Source organism: Gopherus evgoodei, chromosome 7 (genome assembly GCF_007399415.2).
Source record: "Gopherus evgoodei ecotype Sinaloan lineage chromosome 7, rGopEvg1_v1.p, whole genome shotgun sequence".
Lineage (NCBI taxonomy): Eukaryota > Metazoa > Chordata > Testudines > Testudinidae > Gopherus > Gopherus evgoodei.
In genome coordinates this window covers 14,850,710-14,872,219 of record NC_044328.1, presented here as the reverse complement: position 1 = coordinate 14,872,219, position 21,510 = coordinate 14,850,710, and the positions used below count along the sequence as shown (strand labels likewise).

At 37.8% G+C, this 21,510-nt stretch overlaps 1 protein-coding gene across 1 annotated transcript in view; it reads right to left on the bottom strand.

Moving 5' to 3' along the window:
- Nucleotides 1-271: 271 nt before the first annotated feature.
- CCDC172 (coiled-coil domain containing 172) overlaps nt 272-21,510 on the bottom strand; it is a 33,676-nt gene continuing 12,437 nt past the window's right edge. Inside the window, exons 7-8 of the mRNA XM_030571323.1 lie at nt 2,013-2,100; nt 272-301 (exon numbers count right to left, since the gene is read on the bottom strand). Of these exons, the coding sequence (XP_030427183.1) occupies nt 272-301; nt 2,013-2,100 (118 nt within the window). The remainder of the gene's footprint in view (nt 302-2,012; nt 2,101-21,510) is intronic.

Genomic DNA, 21,510 nt, shown 5'->3' with positions numbered 1-21,510 from the left:
ACAGCCTAGACAGGGATGCCTGTTGAATATGGAAATGGGATCACTTTCAACATAGCAAAAATATTATTTTTGAGGTAACCAAATGCCCATATTAATAAACAGCAAAAGGAGAAGTTACAAAATCTACCGAGAAACAGAACCTTTGTTTTCCCAACAAGAAATATGAAGGATGAGAGCTTAACAAGAAAGGCTTACTAAAATGTGTGTAGTTAAAGTACTGCAAAGACCTGTTTCTGTGACATTTAAATCAGTCTTCTGTATATTGTGGTATTTATTTGCCTGAAGACTTTTGTGATAATTTCTGCAAAAAAGAAAGATACATGCATGTTAATTTGAAATACATGAAACAAATCCTAATTGTGAGACTATTCTTTATAAAGAACTTAAAAGGGCAAGGACATGGTCATAACCTCCACCATATGTCAGCTGACTTGGGCTAGTATGTGGCCAGGAGTATTCACCACTCTCTTTAAAGAGGTATGTCAGATATTGTTACTGTGTGTACTCCTTCACAGGAGTCAAAAACAATGTGCCAGTCTTGGGTACAATACCTTTGGGAATTACTGTCTTTGCACAGCTCCTGTTCCCTTGTTCCCAACACATGGGTATGTCTACATTGCACCTAAACACCTGTGGCTGTCCTGTGTCAACTGGCTTGGGCTACGGGGTCCCAGAAGGATGCCCCCTAATGGGGTCCCAGAGTCCAGGCTCCAACCCAAGCCTAACAAATACACTGAAATTAAACAGCTCTGTAGCCCAAGCCGAAGACAGCTGACACGGGACAGCCAGGGTTGTTTAACTTCAGTGTTGACATACCCACAGTGGCTTAATGTCAAAATCTAACCCCTTGAATTTTAAGAGGACTGAATTTCTTTGTACTTATACTGTTTTTACAATAAATTTTAAACATGTAATGTGTCAGTATACCAAACGAAATTTATTTTGTTTACACATCATATACAACATCCTGTACATAGTGAAGTATGTAACATTCCCAAACCACCTCAATCAGCTTTAAGATCAGTATAGCTACATTGCTATATTTAAAGTTGAGCATTTCCATGAGGCATCTCATTTGGGGAATTTAATCCCACTCTGTGTATTTATATGGCCCCTGTCATAGTATATGAGCCTCTCCCAGCATTATTATTCTTGGCCTTGCTTGAAAGTGTACATTTTAGATGTTTTAGTCCTCAGAGAAATCAAAAAAATAGAAGTTTCCATTTTGCAAAACTTTGTTTCATGTGCTCATGATAAAGTTAATGAATGAGGTTCAAGGTTACCATCCTTCTAAATAAAGGGTTATGCAATAAATTACTCTGCCACAAATATTTTAACTGTTCATTGAAACCAATGTACACAAATCCAAATAAGTCATATCCTGTCACTGATGCCACATTTTTTTCCCTAGTAGCAGTTGTAACATCAAACAGTAGCTAGACCAGAGACTCCAAAACATCAACAAAAACCCGTCACTCTGAAAATGAGACCCTTAAAGTGTTTACCTGCAATGTATTTGTCCCCTTCTTTTTAAAAATTAATATTAAGAGCAGTAAAATTTATAAATTCACAAGTGTTGAATAAATAAAGCTGTGACACAAACTAACAGTTATGAAAACTGAAGAAAAGGTTGATATTTAGCAGAAAATATGCAGTCTTCTCTAGTCAGTTTCCATAAAGAACCCTATGAGCTTACAACATTCAATAAGTACATGAGAATTGTACTCCCCTGTGGCCCAATTGCTACATGTCTATTTAAATAAAGGTTGCTCTCTAGGATCAATGTAGCTCCTACTGCAAGATCTGCATTCAAGTGGTTCAGCATTCAAGAGGTTAATATTAATGGTGGCCCTACAACTAAATCCCTGCATCTTTTGCTGAAAATTTCTGTCTTAACAGGTAATGTCTTTCTGACTTTCCCTTTTCAGTGTGAAGAATGGGGCTCTATGCAGTTTGCAAATGGTGGGCCTAAAATTAATGGAAATTAGGAGCGCTCAATAAAAATAGCATACCATCTGCAGAAATTCAATTTCTGTTTGAAGAGCTTCACAAACATTTTCCAAGTCATCATCTTTGTAAATGTCCAGTTCTTTTTTAATCCTGTTTCAATTTAAAAGAAAATGATATCTAAGGTTAGTCAATTATTGTTTCATTCAAATTTGGCCCAAGCCTGCAATCTGATCAGCGTGGGCAGACCCTGATGTCCTACCTGCACAGATCTAATTGCATGATCAAGAGCTAGATTTGCAGTTATGACAGACCTGCATGTTCAACACTGCATAACTCCTGGAGATTATTCATCACTGGCAGTTGTGGTAGTGATGAGGCGAACTTTAGAAAATGACAATCTCTGGGTCTGAAGAAAATATATCTAGAATAAGTGCTGCAACAGACAAATGTGAATTATAGGGCTGTAATTCTATTGCTGTGTTGTAGTGATATCATAAACTATGAGACGATTATAATCTCATAATTCAAAATTTGCGTTTCTACTAATGCATGGATTTGAATCATTGATCCAGGCTTTCCACAGGCTCCCACTACTTTGCCTCCATAGTTATCGCTGCTATCTCTCCACTGCTATTATGTTTGTTCCATGCTGGTGCTGTCCTCGCCTTTGCAAATACCAATAACCTATGTCAGGGGTTCTCAAACTTCTCCACAGTGTGGATCAATTTCATTAGAGTGATTCTCTGATTAAACCTCCCCTCCTGTTCATTGTGCTGTACCACATTTCTCCTTCCATTCAATGTCACGTGACAACCCTATGGCAACTGTAGCAATTGCTTACCTGGAAAAATAGTAGTATTAAAAGTATCTTTAATTTTTAAATGTGTTTGTAGCTAAATTGGAAATGCATTAGCAGCTGGAAATAAGTAGGTGCCAGCACCTTGTGACCAGCCACCTCACTATGTGGACCACCAGAAAGTGCTCTGCAAGCCAACAATGGTTCAGAGTCTGGGAACCTCTATGTTAAATCTTTCTTAAACTGAAGGGCTCTAGGTCTTCACATTGAGCTTCCAGGAGGGATGTTATGGAGAATGAAATTGATCACAAGGACAAAACTGTCTAATTGTCACTCAGTACCAAGCTCAGAAAGCAGCCCCTACAAACACAGAACCTGTGACCGAGTTAACCTCTGGCATGGAAGCACTTAATACAGCAGTTTCTTGTCGTCAAAATTCTGAATTGTGGCAGATCCTGAGACAGAGGAAATGCCCCCTCCAAATGTTACTGGAGACTGGATAGAACCATTGAGAGGGATTGACTTACCTAATACTGTCTCCAGAGTGGCCTCAGAGGCCACGACCAAAACAACAGATGCCCTGTTCATCAGATAACCAGAGTCTGTGCAACTCTCACAGAACCAAAGAGAGCTATTCACAAATAAATAATCCTCTCTGAAGAGGGCGGGTTCCCATGGGGAATATTAAAGTTTAGGAAACAAGCAGGCAATTAGTGCTGTCAAAGGTACCAGTCCAAATTACTGTGCATCACCCATTATATTTACTTAGCTAGACATTTAATGGACCAAGGAAAAGCTAACCCCAAACTTTTAGTGGCCTGAAGTATATCAAGCAGTAAAATTATATGGTGAGTCCTATCATGGGTGCTAATAGGTAGAGAAACAGAAGAGAACTGCAAAGTTAGGTTAAGTCCACTTCCTATAACAGAAGAACAATTTCAAAAGGTCACGCTGGATATTTTGGGCCTACTGTATAGGCAGATAAAAAGGAAGAGGTATATCCTGGTGCTACTGAAATATGCCAGCCGTTCCCTTACAGCAGAAGACCTGTGCACTGCTGATGTTGAGAGAGAAACTAACAATCTTTAAGTGTTTCATACTAGTGAGTTAGTATGTGTATATATAGGTGACATTTCCTGAGTCAGCCTAACGTGGGCAGAGTATCTCTTCCACATGGAGCAGTGATGCTTCTCATAAAAATGGCTTTGCTAACCATGAAAGAAAAAGTGTAACCTTGATTTGATAGAATTAGCTTATTCAGGACACAGAGTTCTAGAATGGATGTATTTAATAACAGAGACTGATGTTTGTTTCATTTTTTTTCCCATTAAAGTACCAAAAATGCAAACGGCAGAAAGGGATAGGTTAGAGCTGTATGTGATGTGTGAGGTCTCTCTGTTTACAGAAGGGTTACAGAAGCTTACAGAAGCATTTATTTGGAAACAAACTGCATACATACATGTGTTCTGACAAAAAAGGAAGATTTTAAAGAAAGTTTTAAAGATGGTCTACAGTGTGGTCCACAAACTTTTTAGTACTGCAGTTCCCTTGCAGATATTTTAAGATTTGGTGGCTCCCCATACCAAATCCCTTTTTTTTTCAAACTGACGCAGGATACTAGAATCAAGATGGACTCTAGAGTTTGGATGCTTTTTGTCACTTTAATTATATACAGTTTGTTTAATTATATAATCTGATCTAATCTGGGTTTTTAAAACTATAATTTGAAACTATAGGGTTTTTGTGGGGGCTGGGGGTATTGTCTTTGGACAAAGCCTAAAATGTTAGTGAAAAGAATGGACCTGTTCTGAACTGCACGGTTGTGCAATGTTTGGTTGAATCTCTGATAGTGCTGGATATTAGTTGTTTTCCAAGTTTAAATGATTTCCGTGTTTAGTTTTCTTGGAAACAATTGCTGAAAATGCAGACACACAGAAATAACTAAAACTGAATGGAAGCAGTACCTTTGTAGCTTCATCACTGAGTTCTTTGTACTCTCCCCTAGCAGAAATCCAGAATTTCTTATTTGTCATATTTGAAAATGTGCTGACAGTTTTTAGCATGTGATCACTTGACAATTCTAAGTGATTTTCTTGAGCTGGGATACCTAAGGTTGGAATTGAGTTAGCTGTTACCAAGAATGTCTTTCAAATGCAATCGATCTGGAGATTAATGTTCAACTTCAAGAAAATATTCATCAAAGTGGGAATACAATCCAGACAACTGTGTGAATATTGGGTCGTTAATTCCATTTTGATTACTTTCACTTTGTTCTTTTTAAAAGTCTGATAATATTGGAAACATCTTGGTAACTCCCTTTCCAATGTGGCATCTTCAAAGACAAACTTTCTTCATTAATCCCGATTTTCTCTTTCATATCTAGTATATTTGCATTCCAACTTTGACGTATAAGGTTCAGTGCATTCAATTTGCTAATACACCTCTACCCCGATATAATGCTGTTACTTGGGGTTCTTTCAACCCAAAGCTCTTGGTAACTTTTACTCTGTGTGAGGAGGTGTCAGAAAATAAATCAGGGGAGGCACGGCCGTCTGACTGATAGATGGCTGGCACAAACAGGATAACACAGGAGTGCATTTACTTAAACCTAAACTTTACTAGTCTCAAGCACTTACACACTCCCGCAACAAGATTAGTGAAACACCTCCAACCCTGGATAATTTCAAAGCTGAGTGTGACTTTCGAGTGACACAGCGGCAGGCTTCCGGTGACCAAATCTTCCGTCTGCCGGTGGGGAATGCAAGATGTACCCAGAGGAAGAGTCCAAAAGAGCCCCCAAATGAGTCCAACTATCTTAAGGTTTTCCCCCTTATTTATACATTAATAATAGAATGACATGTCCCTTAAAGAAACCTTGTTAAGTAAGCAATTTCAATGATCAAGCCAGAGGTTCCTTCTGATTATTGATTAACCCGTTGTGGGTTTTTCCAGCGTCTGCAGCCTTGAGACCCCAATGGACATTCCTGAGGGTACATCCTGCTCTTTTAAAATGCATGTATCAGCAACTTCAACACAATTCTTATCAGGAAGGACGCAGGGTCAAGCTTCCCTGGCTATGGCACCCCAAACCCAAACCCCTCCCCTCCTGCCTTGGTCAAGCTGCATGGCCACTTTACGGCTTGCTGATTAGGCCGCCTTTAACAATAAGCTATAGTGGTTTTAGGCACTTTACTGGTTTGCCAAAGTCTCCCCCGTACAAACGTGACCTGATATAACATGAATTCGGATATAATGCAGTAAAGCACTGATCCGGGGGGTTGGGGCTGCGCACTTCGGTGGATCAAAGCAAGTTTGATATAATGTGGTTTCACCTATAACGTGGTAAGATTTTTTGGCTCCCGAGGATAGCGTTATATCAAGGTACAAGTGTATGTCCCCTGGTTAATCCAGTGTAGTAAAGAAGTCCAATTACATATGTAATCTGCAAGATCCGTTTTCCCCAAAACTTGAATGGTCAGTGCCCATTTGTTCACAGAACATACTAAAAGAGTGTATGATCACCAAGGATCCTAGTTTTCTGTGATTTAAAAAAAATTCTCCTATAAGAAACATAAACATCCACCTGTTTCTGTGATTAAAATTAAATGTTGAATTTTCAGTTTCCCTAGCCACAATATATATAGGTATCAGTTGAACAAAAGGTTATTGATACAGTAGACCCTTGTTTGTCTGAGCCTCCATTATCTGGCTCTCCATATTAACCAAACTCGGGCTAACAGCTGAGCCCTGGGATGGCACCACCATCAGCCCCAGGGTGTTTAATATGGAGAGCTGGATAATGGAGACTCAGCTAAATGGGATACTACTATATATGTTTTTATTTTTTCACAAAATGTAAAACCTAAAGATTCTCTATAAAAATGCAAATTCCATGTTTTTCCATTGTAGATGGATGTCTAGGATCCCAGGTGATCACTGCCCAGGATTTTATAAAATTAACAATTTGAATAACAATGTTGAGAGCCTTATATACTTCAGGCTGCAACTTCTTCAATGGTAAAGCTTGGTGATGAATCATACAGAGTGTCCAAATTGATGCTGGTGTTACTTTCTTTAATTGTGCTGCAGTGTCTCCGTTCTTTCTAGTCACGGCTGCAGCCCCCTCCTCACACAGCCCAGTTAAGACCTTCATCCACTATGAATTTATCAAGGATCTTGAGTATTTTCTCACTTGCTGTTTGAGTTGGGCTTTTTTGCAAAATAAAAGTTCAACTATTGTACCTGCTATGACAAATTTCATATAATGCAGAAACTGAACTATGTTGGCTATGTCTGTGGATTCATCAAGCTTCAGTGTAAAACATTTATGCTTCTTAACTTGTACTTACAACTGGTCCTAGCCGTTTTCTGCAAAATCATCAGTGTGCAAAGGGATAGAATTATTTGACATCGGAATGGTTTTGAATGCCATGGCTGTTCGTTCCCCAATCATAATTCTACACATCTATGGCTGCTGGAAGAAAAAGGCTCTTGCCAACAGTGTGTGCTTGTTTGCATTTTGCAATTCACATCTAAGGCTTTTTGAGGCAGCTTCTTTAGGCACAATTCTTTTTTTATTTTGTTTTGTTAAATCTTTCATTCTTCTTGTTTATGAAAGAAAAAATTGTGGCTTTTGTATACAAATTCCAGGTATTTATTTTCTAAATGTCTCTGTATTTTCTCTGGCCTCAGATTTTCATTTATTAACACTTGAAAACAAGGGACACATTGTGACTGTGGACTCTCCACAGTAATATCAAGACTCAAAAATCCAAACATAATATAGTTGTCATCGTATCATCTACTTTTCTTCCTTTTTCAGTTTAAATTTATTAAAGTCATCATCATCTTCAGCCAAACATTTGCTGCATATAGGCTTAACGCTTGATAAAAATCATTCCATTATAAAGATAAGATGCACTTGAATTATAGAACCATAGGGTTAGAAAGGACTGCAAAGGTAATCTAATCTAACCCCCTTCCAAAATACAGGATTTGTTGTGTCTAAACCATCCAAGACAGATGGCTAACCAGCCTCCTTTGAAAATCTCCAGTGAATAAGCTTCCACAACCTCATGAGGAAGTCTGTTCCTTTATCCTACTGCTCTTACAGTTAGGAAGTTTTTCCTGAGATTTAATCTAAATTTGCTATGCTGTAGATTGAACTCATTGCCGCTTGTCCAGTCCTCTATGGCAAGAGACAACAACTTTTCTCAATCTATTTTATGGCAATTTTTCAAGTATCTGAAGACCAATGTCTTATCCCACCAAGTCTCCTCTTTTCCAAACTAAACATACCCAGTTCCTTCAGCCTTTGCTCATATGGCTTGCATTCCATCTCTTTGATTGTCTTTGTTGCTCACCTCTGGATCCTTTCCAGTTTATCTACATCCTTTCTACATATATTGGTGACCAGAGCTGAGGCTTAACCAGCAGCGAGTAGAGTGATACTATCACCTCTGGTGACTTGCATGCTATGCCTCTGTTAATGCAACCTAAACTTGCATTTGCTTTTTTTGCAACAGCATCACACTACTGACTCATGTGAGGTTGTGATCAACCACAACTCCCAGATCCTTCTCAGCAGTGCGGCTACCAAGCTGGTTATCCACCTTTCTAGTTTTGTGCCTTTGATTTTTCTTCCCTATGTGTAGCACTTTACATTTGTCTTTGTTGAATTTCATTTTGTAGTCTATAGCCCAGTTTATCAAGATCCCTCTGAATTCTAGCTCTATTCTCCAAAGTATTGGCAATCCCCTCTAGTTTTATGTCATCTGCAAACTTGATCAGTATGCTCTCTCTACCTACAGCCAGGTCACTGATAAAGATGTTAAATAACACCGAACCAAGAACAGATCCCTGTGGAACCCCACTTGAGACCTTCCTCCAATCTGACATAATTCCAGTAATAGTTACTCTTTGTTCGTGGTTGTTCAACCAATTATGTATTCGTTTAATGGTAGTTCCACCAAGCCTGCAATTTCTCCAGCTTACTTATCAGAATGTCTTGTGGGACTCAGTCAAAAGCTTTGCTGAAGTCCGGGAATATTATGTCCACTGCATTTCCCCGTATCCACCAAATTAGTTAGCCTGTCAAAGATGAAATCAACCTGGTTTGGCATGATTTGTTCTTGGTAAATTCATGCTGGCTGCTGGTGATCCATGCTGGTTGCTGCTTCATCTTCCACAAATTCGCAAATTGAATGTTTTATACATTGCTCTAGTAGCTTCCCAGATATTGAAGTCAGACTGATTGGTCTATAGTTCCCCAGCTCCTCTTTTATTCTCCTTTTAAAGATGGGGCATTACATTAGCCCTTCTCCAGCCTTCCAGGAGCTCTGCTATCATCCATGAGTTTGTAAATATTATTGCCAGTAGCTTTGAGATTTCTTCAGCTAATTCCTTCAGTACCCTCGAGTGAATAGCATCGTGCCCCGCTAATTTGAATTCATTCAGATTGGTCAGAAAAATCTCTTTACTTATCTCAATCTGCATCCCTTCCCTTTTTTCTATGGTAACATCACTTGTCCTCTGGTCACACATTATTTTTTGTGAGAAGACTGAAGCAAAGTAGGCATTGAGCAGCTATGCCTTCCTATCATCTTCCGTTACGAGCTCACCACCTTCATTAAGTAGAGGACCCACACTGTCCTTGGTCTTTATTTTTTGCCTGGCATATTTTAAGAATCCCTTCTTGTTGTCTCTAACATTTCTTGCCAGCTGTGACTCACTCTTTGCCTTGGTTTTCCTGATGTTGTCCCTATGTGCTCACGTTATTCCCATGTATACTTCCTTGGTGACTTGCCCCTCCTTCCTTCCATTTCCAGTATGTATCCCTTTTGATGCTTAGATAGCTAAAAGGCTCCTTGTGCAGACTGTGGCTCTTTTTATCCTTTCTCGGCATCGGAATAGCTTGGTGTTGAGACATCCCCCTTTGACTCCTCTTCTTCCTAATTGGACCTTGCCTACTATTTCTCTGAGTCAGTTGAAATCTGCCTTTCTGAAGTCTAGTGTCCTTGCTGTTCTCATGTCCTCCTTTTTGTAGGATCTTGAATTCTATCAGATCATGATCACTTCCTCCCAAGTTCCTGACCACCTTCATGTTCACAACTAATTCATCCCTGTTTGTCAAAACCAGATCCAAAATGGCTGACCCCCTAGTTGTTTCCTCAACTTTTTGAATCAGAAAACTATCCTCAACACATGGTAAGAATTTGCAGGACGTATAATGTTTTGCTGTAATAGTCTTTCAACCGATCTCAGGGAAGTTTAAATCCCCCATTAATACTAGCTCATGTGTATTAGTTAATCTTGTTACCTGCTTGTAGAATGACTCATCCACCTGACTTTGTGGCCTATAATAGACCCCCACCATAACGTCGCTACTGTTCTTTTCTCTTGTTATCTTCACCCAGAGACTTTCTGTAGGTCTGCCTCTCACTTCCCATTGGACCACGGAACAAGTGTATACATTCTTGATGTACAGTGCAACGCATACTCCTTTCATTCCCAAACCTATCCTTTTGGAACAAGCATACTCCTTTTATTCCCAAACCTATCCTTTTGGAACAAGCTATCTCCCTCAATGCTGGTACTCCAATCATTGGAGTTGTCCCCACAGTGTCTGTGATGCCAATTAACTCATAATCTCCTTCATATACCATGTTCCCCATATGCCTTGTATTTATATATAGGCATAAAAGATATTTTGCAGACTGCCTTGTTGCTTTTCTTTTTGCCTTTTTAATGCAGTTGTGATTTCTAGTCCCTTGTCCAGAAATTAGCCCCTTCCCCTGGTCTTTGCCTAGATCCACACTGGACAGATTTTTGTCACCATCCCCCATAGGACCTAGTTTAAAGCTCTCCTGATCAAGTTAGCCAGACGATGTCCAAAGATGCTCTTCCAGTATTTGATAGATGGAGCCCATCCCAGCATGATGATCCTCTTTCCTGGAACATCCAATTGTTGTCAAAGAAGATAAAGTCCTCTTGCCGACACCACCTGCATAGCCAAGCATTTACTTCCATGATTCAACTATCCTTGCCTGGGCCTTTCCCTTTAATAGGGAGGAAGAATGAGAACACAATTTGCACTCCAAATTCTTTTATCCTTCTTCCCACAGCCTACATACTCTGCAGTGATCTGCTCCATGTCATTCTTGGCAGTATTGCAAGTGGAAGGGGTAGAGGTCTCAGTGCTTAATGAGTCTTGGCAGACTTTCAGTCACATCCTGAATTCTAGCTTCAGGCAAGCAGCACACTTCTCAGGATTCCCAATCTGGATGGCAGATGGATGACTCTGTCCCCCTGAGGAGGAAGTCCCTGACCACTAACACCCATCTCCTCCTCTTGGGAGTTGGTTGGGTTCTCCCTCAGCAGCTCTCTTCAACTATCTGGTAGTGTGGTGCTGCTGCTGGCACTGGAAGTCTCTTTGCCTACCACTCCAGCAAGAGGCCTTCAGCAGAGACTTCCTGCTGAACACTTCCCTCAGGAGGAAGTCTCTCTGCTGAAGGCCTCCTGAAGGAGTGGAGGGCACAGAAGCTCCCAGCCTCAGTGGGAGCAGCAGCATAAGCTGCAGAACCATAGATGAGGTACAGGAAATTTTTAAGCTCAGTTTAATAGTCTCTTAATTAGAAAATAAAATGGGCATATCTCCTCCTCTCCCCCCCCCCCCGCCCCGCCCTTCAAGGCTTCTTTGGAGAGCCAAGGCTCATAATTTGGGAGGCACTGCTCTAAGAGGTAATATGCACTGCACTGTAATAAAGTTAATGTATAGCTCACAGCACCTTTGGAAGGGAGAAGTGGTACATTTAAAGGTCTAAGCCTCCGATTCTGATCTTGGTTACATTTATTTAAATCAGAGTAACTTCATTGTCTTTGCTCCTAATTTATTACTTTCTGTATTTTCCTCTGTTAGTTTGATATTAAAAGCCTAATTTGTTTAAGAAAAACAAAAGCATAGTTTATTTAATATGGGAATAGGCAGACACTGATTGCTTTCAAAGTGAATATTGCTGTTCTTGTCTTCTGGAGTCAGGTGAAATTGATGTGTCTGATAGTCTGGTTGCGGGTCTTGAGCTGCAAATGATACCATGGCTGTGATTCATGTGAGGAGTCCCAACTCAGTTTGTGGCACCAGTACTAAGGGTAAAATAACTGAGACTTGAGCAATAATTTTCACTCATATTTGCTTATCTGCCTCTCGGAACTATTATGAGAATTCTCTGTGAAGTGCTTTGAAACTGTCAAGGGCTAATTAAATAATTATTTATGCATTTTATTTTAAAAGTTTTTCTAAAACTTTTAAATAGTCAGGTGGAGACATTTACATTTCTCAGAGTTTGGGGGACAGTGGTAAGTCATTCTCATTCAAACGGAGAGGTTAATTTTACATTAATCAATTGATTCTACTTTCAAGTCTTCCTTCTTTCTTATTTAGAAACTAAGTAATTACAGTATGTGCCAGGAATATTATACTCACAAAACAGGAGATGTCTGTTAGGTTATAGGCTACACAATCAATGCTGTGGAGACGCCTGAGTTAGTGAATAAATGATGAAGTTTTACCAGAAAGAATGCAGAGACAATGGAAATATTCAAAATAATGCTTAACCTGGAAGTAGATTTAGCTTTCTCATTTTAATGATCAGATCAGAAGGACCTTCATACCAATCTTTTCACTGTGAAATTAGATGTGCAAATCTATGGAACTATATCACCCTAACACAATTCTCAGTTACTTTTAGAAATGGAGTAAGGCGTACTTCTCATCAGAACAAGGCATAATAGGACATTTTGCCCTCCCTCAGCATAATGACAACAGTTCTTTAAAAACAAAGAAAACAAAATACGAAGTTAGGCCACAAGATTCTTGCTCCAATAATGCAGATGAGTATTCAGAGAATTATTAGCTTAACCACTTACTTTCCAAATAAGCCAATATTTATATAAAGCTCTATTATCCCCTTTCACTTATGGCTTCTTTACTCACCTGAATTTGTGTAAGCACAACACAAAACAAGTTAGTTGTTTTATTTTATGCTGACAATCATCAGAGAGCCATCACCAACTCAGTATCACTAAGCACCTGATTCTGCAGGGTTTTACTCACATTGAGTGGTACCTTACTGAGGACCCAATCTACTGCCCACTGGAGTAAATGGGAATTGAATCAGGCCCTAAGAGTATGTCTACACACTACTGCCAGGATTGAGCCTCCCAGCCCAGGTAGACAAATTAATGCTAGTGGGGCTTGAGCTAGCAAACTAAAAATAGCAATGTGGACACTGCAGGTTGGACTGCAGCTTGGGCTCTCATGTTCACCTGTCCCCCTAGGCTTCAGAGCCCAAGCTACAATGTTCACACTGCTAGCTCAGGGCTGTCTACCTGAGCTTGGAGTCTCACACCCAGCTGCAGCGTAGAGATACTCTAAGTGACTAGCCTCACTGACTTCAGCAAGGCTACTCATGATGAGTAAGGCTGGCAGAATTGAGCCCTAAATCAGTAATACTTAACATTGCTGTAGAAAGCATACCAGCACACTGCTGATTCCTAGCTTTGCTCACTTTTTTTAAATATTAGGTTTACTTAGTATGTTCTTGCACTGCCAATGATGCCTCTTCCATTAGTCTTGAGTGCCAGAAATGGCAACGAGATGAAGGCTGAAATTAGTGTTTTGTTTTGTTTTGGGGTTTTTTTGCAGCTGAAGTTATTAAATATCATTGACCTTCATGGTTCATACATTTCCTTCTCGCAAGTCAGCTGTATATGCAGCAGGCAATTGGAAAAATAGGTGTCAATTCAATAGAAACTGGTGGTATTGAACTGAAATGCAAAGAAAATGAAGTTACCCGTAAATGGAATTATCTGAATACTCATCCACATTATTGGAGCAGGGATCTTGTGGCTGAAGCTTGCATTCTAAGAGTGAGTATTTGTGGATTGTAGCAAAAGAACTTTTTGTTCAGAAGTCAGAATGATTATCTTTTTATTTCTTTTTTCTAATAAATGGGAGGAAAGAAGGAAATCACTCAGCTGCTGTTAAATTTATTGCAATTGCTGCCATTTACACTTTTACATTGTTGGAAAAAATTGAGGTTTTGTTGATGCTGCTAGTAGAACGTTTTCCATTTCTTTTCTCTCTCATCCCTTGCCTTTTGTTTGCTTTTGACCTTCTTTTTATGTCTAATTTACACCAGAAAATTGTTAGCCATTTTATTCCTTATAATGGAGTCTATCAGCGTGGAAGATAATAGAGATGTGGTGGATACAGACCATGGGTTTAAAAAAAATCTAGCTTATGAGACCAGCCTTGACAGTTCTCTAAAACAGTACCCCAAAATCTGAGAGGAAAGTAGCTGAGGAAATCTACCTGGTTTTTTGCACTTATTAAACTGTCACACAGGTGACTAATCAGAAAGCAGTAGTATTAATGAGGGATCTAAGATTGGGTTGAAAACTGTCTGAAGGAAAGAGTAAGACAGGGTTCTGGTTCATGGTTTCAAACCAAAATGGAGATAATGTGTGGAGTCCTACAAGGTTCAATGCTGGAACCAAATTTATTTAGATGATCCTAAAGCTATGGTAGTAAGGTGCTGACTGTTCACAATTTGCTGATGTCGCCAAGATAGAGAATGCTGTTAATACAGTTGAAATCAATAAATTGCAGGATATTATAATTTGACTGAGGATGAGGGCGAATGACTCTTAAATGAAATTCAGGATCATAAAATGTGAAGCCATGTCCATAGGTTGAACAAATAAATTAAAAAATGTGTGTGATGGAATTGAACTAGAGCAAACAAATTTAAAAAGTGATCTGAGAGTGAGGGTAAATTATATGAAGATGAAACACAGGGTTATATCAACAGTAACAAAAGTAAGTATAATATTAGGATGCCTAACTATAGGAATTAGATGTAAATCAAAAGAGATAGAAATACCTTACGTAAGATTAGATAGATTATGCGCCTGTCACTTAAGAATCTAAGTGCTAGTTCCATTGTATATAAAGCACTAATTAGGATAGAATATCTAAGCAGCATCCAACCAATTATCTTTAAAAATATATTAAATTCTTAGAAAATGTCTGGAGAATGGTTACAAAATGTAATTTAGGTATGACTGGAATACCCTCTGACAAAAATTTTAAGAAATATTACATTAGAGAAAAAGCATTTGAAAGGTAAATATTTAGTGGTCAAACCAGGGTGAAATTCACCGCTGTTCACAGAATCTGCAGAAGGTCTAAACACCACTTACATCCTAGATAATTTGAGTTTCTTAAGTGGGTCTTAAATGACATATTGGCTTTGTGCTGGCCCTTAGCATGCTGGTGAATTTGACCATAAACAAAATAACTTTTTTCATTGCAGGATAATAGTCCAACTCATGGACATCAATTAAGCAGAAGTTTGCAGGATGGGCTTTTCCTCTCCAAGGCTTGTTGAGTAGTTGACTTTAATGGAGCTATAACGGATTACACCTACCCAGGATTTGGCCCATAGTATTTATAAAGCTCCCAGCCAATGAACTTAAGGCACTGCACAAATAGAAACAATCACAGATTTGAGAATTAAATTAATAATCTTGATGTATTTGTACTGTAATTTAATATGCCAGTGGTTAAACTCTGGGCTAGGTGAAAGAGTTTGTCACATACTAACACACTATTTAACAAATGTTTAATTTCAGTTAATTTGCTGCCTATGTGAGGGGCACATTTCTTCCCAATACCTAAATAACACTTCTTAACTCCCACTGGGTTCTCTTTTTAAGGAAGAGACTGGCAAGGGAGTGGTTAAAGCTACAAGCCTCAGACTTCAAAGCTGAAATGGATAAATAGCTGGGGACTGATAGCATTTCTGGTTATACCTGCTGAAAGACAGAGGAAATCATAGATGAACCAATGGTTGTTTCAATCCAGATTTCTTATGTTTCTACTTGCATAAAGAAAATTGCTCCCAAGCAGACTTTAGATGTCAACATTTATGCTAGAGCAAATTTTTATATCTGAATTATAAACCCCAGAAATTGAGGTTCATAATGGAAACCATGACAAAATCCTAACTGTAATAGTCTTGCTGGGCAGTGCTATAAAAAAGTGTTAGGAAATCAATGAGCAGATTTTCATTAAAGAAACCCATTTTGCATCACATATTACTCCAGAGATTGATATTTCCTGCTTATAAAATTTAACATAAAATTTAATTGCAAATATTTTCTCCAAACCACCAGAATCAGGCCTTAGGCAATCTACTATTAATATGAAGCATTTGTTCAGCTCTAGTGGACATATTTCTTATCTGATTTATGTGAAAGAAGGCATCATTTGCTCCTTCATGGTTTCAGTAATGAGGTTTCTTTTCCTGTAATATGAAGCATAAGAAGCAGTACTAGTTCTTTTATAATTAGGCAAGTAAACAAAGCCCCGAACTATTAAATAATGTAAACTGACTGTGCATTTTGTTTCTGTTTCCAGGCTTCTTAAATAGTGTGGAATTTCAAGCTTCAAAGACACAATTTATCCTCTGCTTTCTCTTGTGTAATGGACTGGTTTTAATTAGAAACTGCCCCAGCCTTCTCAGAATCACCTTTTCATTAAAAATGCTTTTAGCCTGTTTGATGTGTGGCAACATATAGTTCTAAAGTGAAAGTGTAAAACAAGTTAAATAATATTTACCATGATAAGTAATTGAATAGAATATAACAGAAGCAAACACTGTACTCAAGAATTCATTAGTATCAGTTAGAGGCCCCTCTCTACTTAACTCTGAGTTAGGATTTCATGTTTGAGAAACAAGAGGGGCAGAGTATTTGGCATCTGAGAGTTAAATGCAAACTTTAGGTAGCAGATACCCATTTTAATCACCCATTCTAGGTCTCATGATTTAAAGGCGCAACTCCCCTTTGAAAAAGCTCAGTTTTACTCTAACTGCTGTCTTGAATATGCATCCAATTCACTGAGACTTTTGATTTTTTTGAGGCTGCTTTGAAGCAGAGAAGGCACTTTGGAGAGAAAGAGAGAGACTTCTGTGCATGAGTTGTAAGTAATTTTTGGGGTAGGAGCAAAGGCAGGCTTTTGGTTTTTTACCCGATGATATATCCAGCAGAATAGTGGTCACTTTATGAGGCATGCAACATACTAGTTGTAATGATCTGTGAGTGACACCACGAAGTTATTGGAGTTGTTTCTAAGCCAGAATATGTCTTTGAAGGCATACTTTATTACCTAGCTACCTTGTTAAAGCTCTTATGAAACTGACAGTACTCATTCCTATTGGTATACTGTCGTAGTTGCTTATGCAGTACTCATTCCTATTGGTAGACTGTAGTAGTTGCTTAAAATTTTTCATGTGAAATATTTTTCAACAAAATGTTGATAAGAATATTTTTATTAAAAAATGAGATGTTTCTTTTAAAACCCTTAGAATGAAAATCTTTTTGAAATTGTTTGTAGCAATTTTCAGTCACTTTAGACTTTTTGTGATGAAGATGTGATGGGGACAGGCCAATTTTGCATCAGAGTCATTGAAAGACTCCAGGGAAGCTGACAGGCATGTGAAGCATTCAACCTAGCATGGTAACAATTTGAGATGATATTCTGGAGAAGATCTTTGAAGCCAGCTGAGTCATGGCTCACTGGAAATCCAGTTACCAAAATTTCAAATTTTGACGCTGTTTCCAATTTGCAAAGTTTTCAGATGGAACAATTTTTTACGTTATCACCATTTTTTATTAAAAAATGTGAAAATTTTCAAAACGTTTGAATTTTCATTTCTTTTCTCTTTTTCGTCTTTATGCTGCTGAGTGCAGTACCAGGAATAGTGTCCAGATTTGTCTTCTCACACTCATTCACTTTCCTTTTTCCACTCTACGACTCTTGAAAACTTCATCCACTTTGAAAAAGTTACTAAGTAGCCAAGTAAATGTTTCAGTTTTCCTTTTGCTGCATGTAATTTTCCAAAGTGGAGGACATTTTGGAAAGTTTAGAATGGAAAAATGATAAATTTTTTAAAAATTGTGGAAGAAAAAAACCCCAAACCAAAATCCTAAACTTGTTAATTCTGTTGCCTCTAGTAGCAAAAAAGGGAGAGAAAATAGGAAAAACAATAATTTTCAGTATTTTCAGTTATTAGATTTTGAAAAAAATTAAACAAATCTAAAATTCCATTCAAGAAAAAACAATTGTTTAATTTCATTTTGAAATTTGATATAGAAAAAATGAAATATTTAATCAAAAGATATTTTGCCAAAAAAAACTTCATTTTTGATGAAACACTGTTTTTCAGCAGGAAAATTTCAGTTGAGAAATTTCAACCAATTCTTATTCTGGGGCACATTAGACCAAGAGTGTTGCCAGTCAGTGAGATAGATCTTCCAGCAACACTCGAGGCATTTCTTGAAGCCTGTAAATTGTTTGTCCACCAGAAGCTACTGAAGGGTTTTGAATGTTCACAGTAGTTCCTGTGGAGGTTAATTGATGGACAGAGTGTAGGTGAGGTGATTGAGGTGTATGATAGAAGCAATTTAATGCACCTACGTGATACATGCTTCAGTTTCTGCAGGCTCAGACAAATATTATTTATTGGAGATAAACAGTAAGCAGACTGTATCAGCAGCAGTATCTGGCAATAGACCCGCTACCATCGGTGGTGCACAATGAAAAGACTATTGTTGGCAGTTCTGGTAGTTATATCTAATCAACAGGTAGTTAAGTGCCTCCTGTCCCCAATGTGTATTAATGATTTTTGAATTCTGAGCCAGAGGCATTCCTTCAAGGCACGTACCCATGGGTGAGGATCCATGAAAATACTGCATTTGGAGAACAATATTTTCTTTCAGTGTTCCTCAATCTCAGAAAAAGCCAAAAAGAAACTAACAAATTTTCCCCAAATTTATCTTTGAGCATGAGAAATTCCGGCCATTTTTGGGAAAACTTGTAAGTGTTGGAAGCTACTATTTAGCTATAACTATATCAGTGCTTTTTATTTAAATTGTGTGTGGCTGGTTCCTATATCTGGGGCATGTTGTGGAACATCTGCTCATCTACATCAGCTCCATCAGCTGTTTGAATCACCAGTGAGTGGGGCTTTTTCCTGACCGTGAGTGATAACTGGAGGGATTTGGGAGAGATTTTATTAAACCATAGACATGTTACAGAGCATTTTGCTCATCTCCAAGGTGAGTCACTGTAATTTGAATTACCTTGCTATACTTTTCAGCCTTTTCAGCTGTAATGCAATATACTTTAAGATATATATTTAATTGAAATGAAGAGACTTCCTTTGCCAGCTACTTTTAATATTGATTTTTGAGCCGGGCCTAAGTATGTGATACAATAACAGACTTAGAGGACAGTCTGGGAGCTACATATATCAGGTTTATTGATGCCGTCTGTGTCTCCTTTTTTTCTTTTCTAATGAGGCACTAAAAACATCTGTATTTTTACCATTTACAGGATAGTGTAGTTTTTCTATCTGTAAAAGGTAAACAAAAATGTTTTGATTCTTTCATTTTGTAGGCAAATCTATGTATATTATCCATGATTCTTGTCAAAATATCATCCTTTGTATACTAAATATTGTTTCTAAATGCTATTTAGAAACAAAGGCTCCATTCCTACAATGGATTTTGCATAGGCAGCACCCTGTTTTTAAGCATAATCCTATTAGCCCTATCCTGAAGGCCAAAAAAGTGTGTTTTTTCCCCAAGTATATTAGTTAACAGCTTAACATGACTGAAAATCTCTAAGATGTAGACTAGCACGTTTGAAACCAAATAACACAGCTTCAGAAATGTTAGTATCTTAACAGGGCTTTTCAGTCATGTTAAGCTCACTTGGCTGAACTAATGTGACAGAAAAACACACTTTCTGGGCATTTGATATCAGTTAGGTTTCCATGCAGGTGCAAGGACATGCCTGCCTGGAAGTTGTAGGATTGACTTTAGCAAGACAATGACCTCTTTATAAAATATTTCATTTGAAAATGATACAGAATCAATACCTGTAGTCAGAAATTTTTGACTGCCTGTGTTTGGGGAAAAAAATAATCTATCTCGTGTAAAGAGTACTGCTGTGTCTGAAGCAACATTTGAAGTCTTCCACGAGGAATATACAAGTTACATTTCAATAATGAACTAAGAAATATTATAGGTCATTTAGTTAATCTTTTTCTAAGCCTTTATAGTAAATTATTTCCAAGAGAAGAAGTTTTTAATTAGTATTTTTCTTGTAAATTGCACAACAACAAAATGTCAGGTTTTAGTCAGCCTATCAGCTAATGTGGAATTGCGTTTATTTTCTTGCTGAGTCAGCTTTGTGTCAGGTATATTGAAATTATACTTCCTTCATTCAGTATTAAGAGTTGTTAATCTAAAATAGCTTATTTATTTTGAAGGAAGAGCCATAGCCATGTTCATTCTTAACATGCAACTATAGAATAGAAAGCAAGTAATCAAGAGTAGCTTAATAATTAGCAACTTAGCCAATAATTCATAACTTGAGCTAGAATATCCACTTTTTTCTCCTTTCAAATGCAGAGGTGAGTGGGTGAATCCAAGACAGCATAAGCTAAAGTAATTTACTCTTTCACACCCTCCTGTTAGTTGCTTTTCTTTCAACACTGCTCTCTTATGGCTCCATATTTATATTAATAGAATGTAAATTAAATCATCTTTGATTCCCTCTCTATCTTAGCTCAGTTGGCCCAATTAAGTTGTGATATGTCAGGGTTGTAAGAAACACAGTGGTAAAGGTGTGTGAATCTGAGTCTAAATTGTTGCAACTTACATGCTAAAGAGCAGAGATGAAGGTGTAAGCCAAACTATCTTAAACAACTTTGGACTTACTTAAACGCCACTCTGAATTTGGCCTGAAGTGTGAAATGCTAAAACAGATTTTATGTGAATGTAGTAGGTTTTTTAAAGAATTTCCTAAGTCACAGAAAAGGAAATGTTTACTATTTTAGTAGTAGTAGCACTTTATACATCTTCTAAACACTATGCTGTCAGTAGCTAATTAATATAAACTTATTGCAACATAAAATACAAATCTATGATCAATTAATCAGCAGATCTCCTCATATTTCCTGTAGATTTGATTTCTGTAGGATGCTTCATTGATTAGTATTCGTGACTTAAATATATTTTATCTTCTATAGTGCCTTCCATCCAAAGTTCTTAGAACACTTTACAAACATGATTGAACCTCAGAAGACCCCTCACTTGCTTATCATTATTTACAAATGGAGAAACTGAGGCACGAGTTAATTTATTTGCACAATGTCTTTCAGTGAGTCAGTGGCAAATCTGGGGATTGAAAATAATCCTAATTCTTGGTGGTTCCAAACTTTCTACGCAGACAATCTTTCCAAGAAAACTAATTATGCCAGGCTGACTATTAAGTGATGTTACAGCACTAAATTACTCTGAGAGGTGTATTATTTAGAAGGAAGATGACAACCTCATACATCAGAAAAGCTAATGCATCACTATGGAATTAATAATGTAAAAGAATGAATTCTAACACATTCCCTTATGGATCAGCAGCTACTATTATTATTTCCATTGTATCTTGTGTGTACATATTGTACAAAAGTCTTTTGCCCCTGTATGCAGATTTCCAAATTAATTAATTCTCATTTGGAGGGAATTTTGACCAGGCTTCAGCTCTGTATAAAGGGTCGGGAAATAGGGTTGGTGGTTGATTTTCTATGAAAACTGTTTCTCAACAGGAAATTGGGTTTTTGAGAAGCAAAATTTTC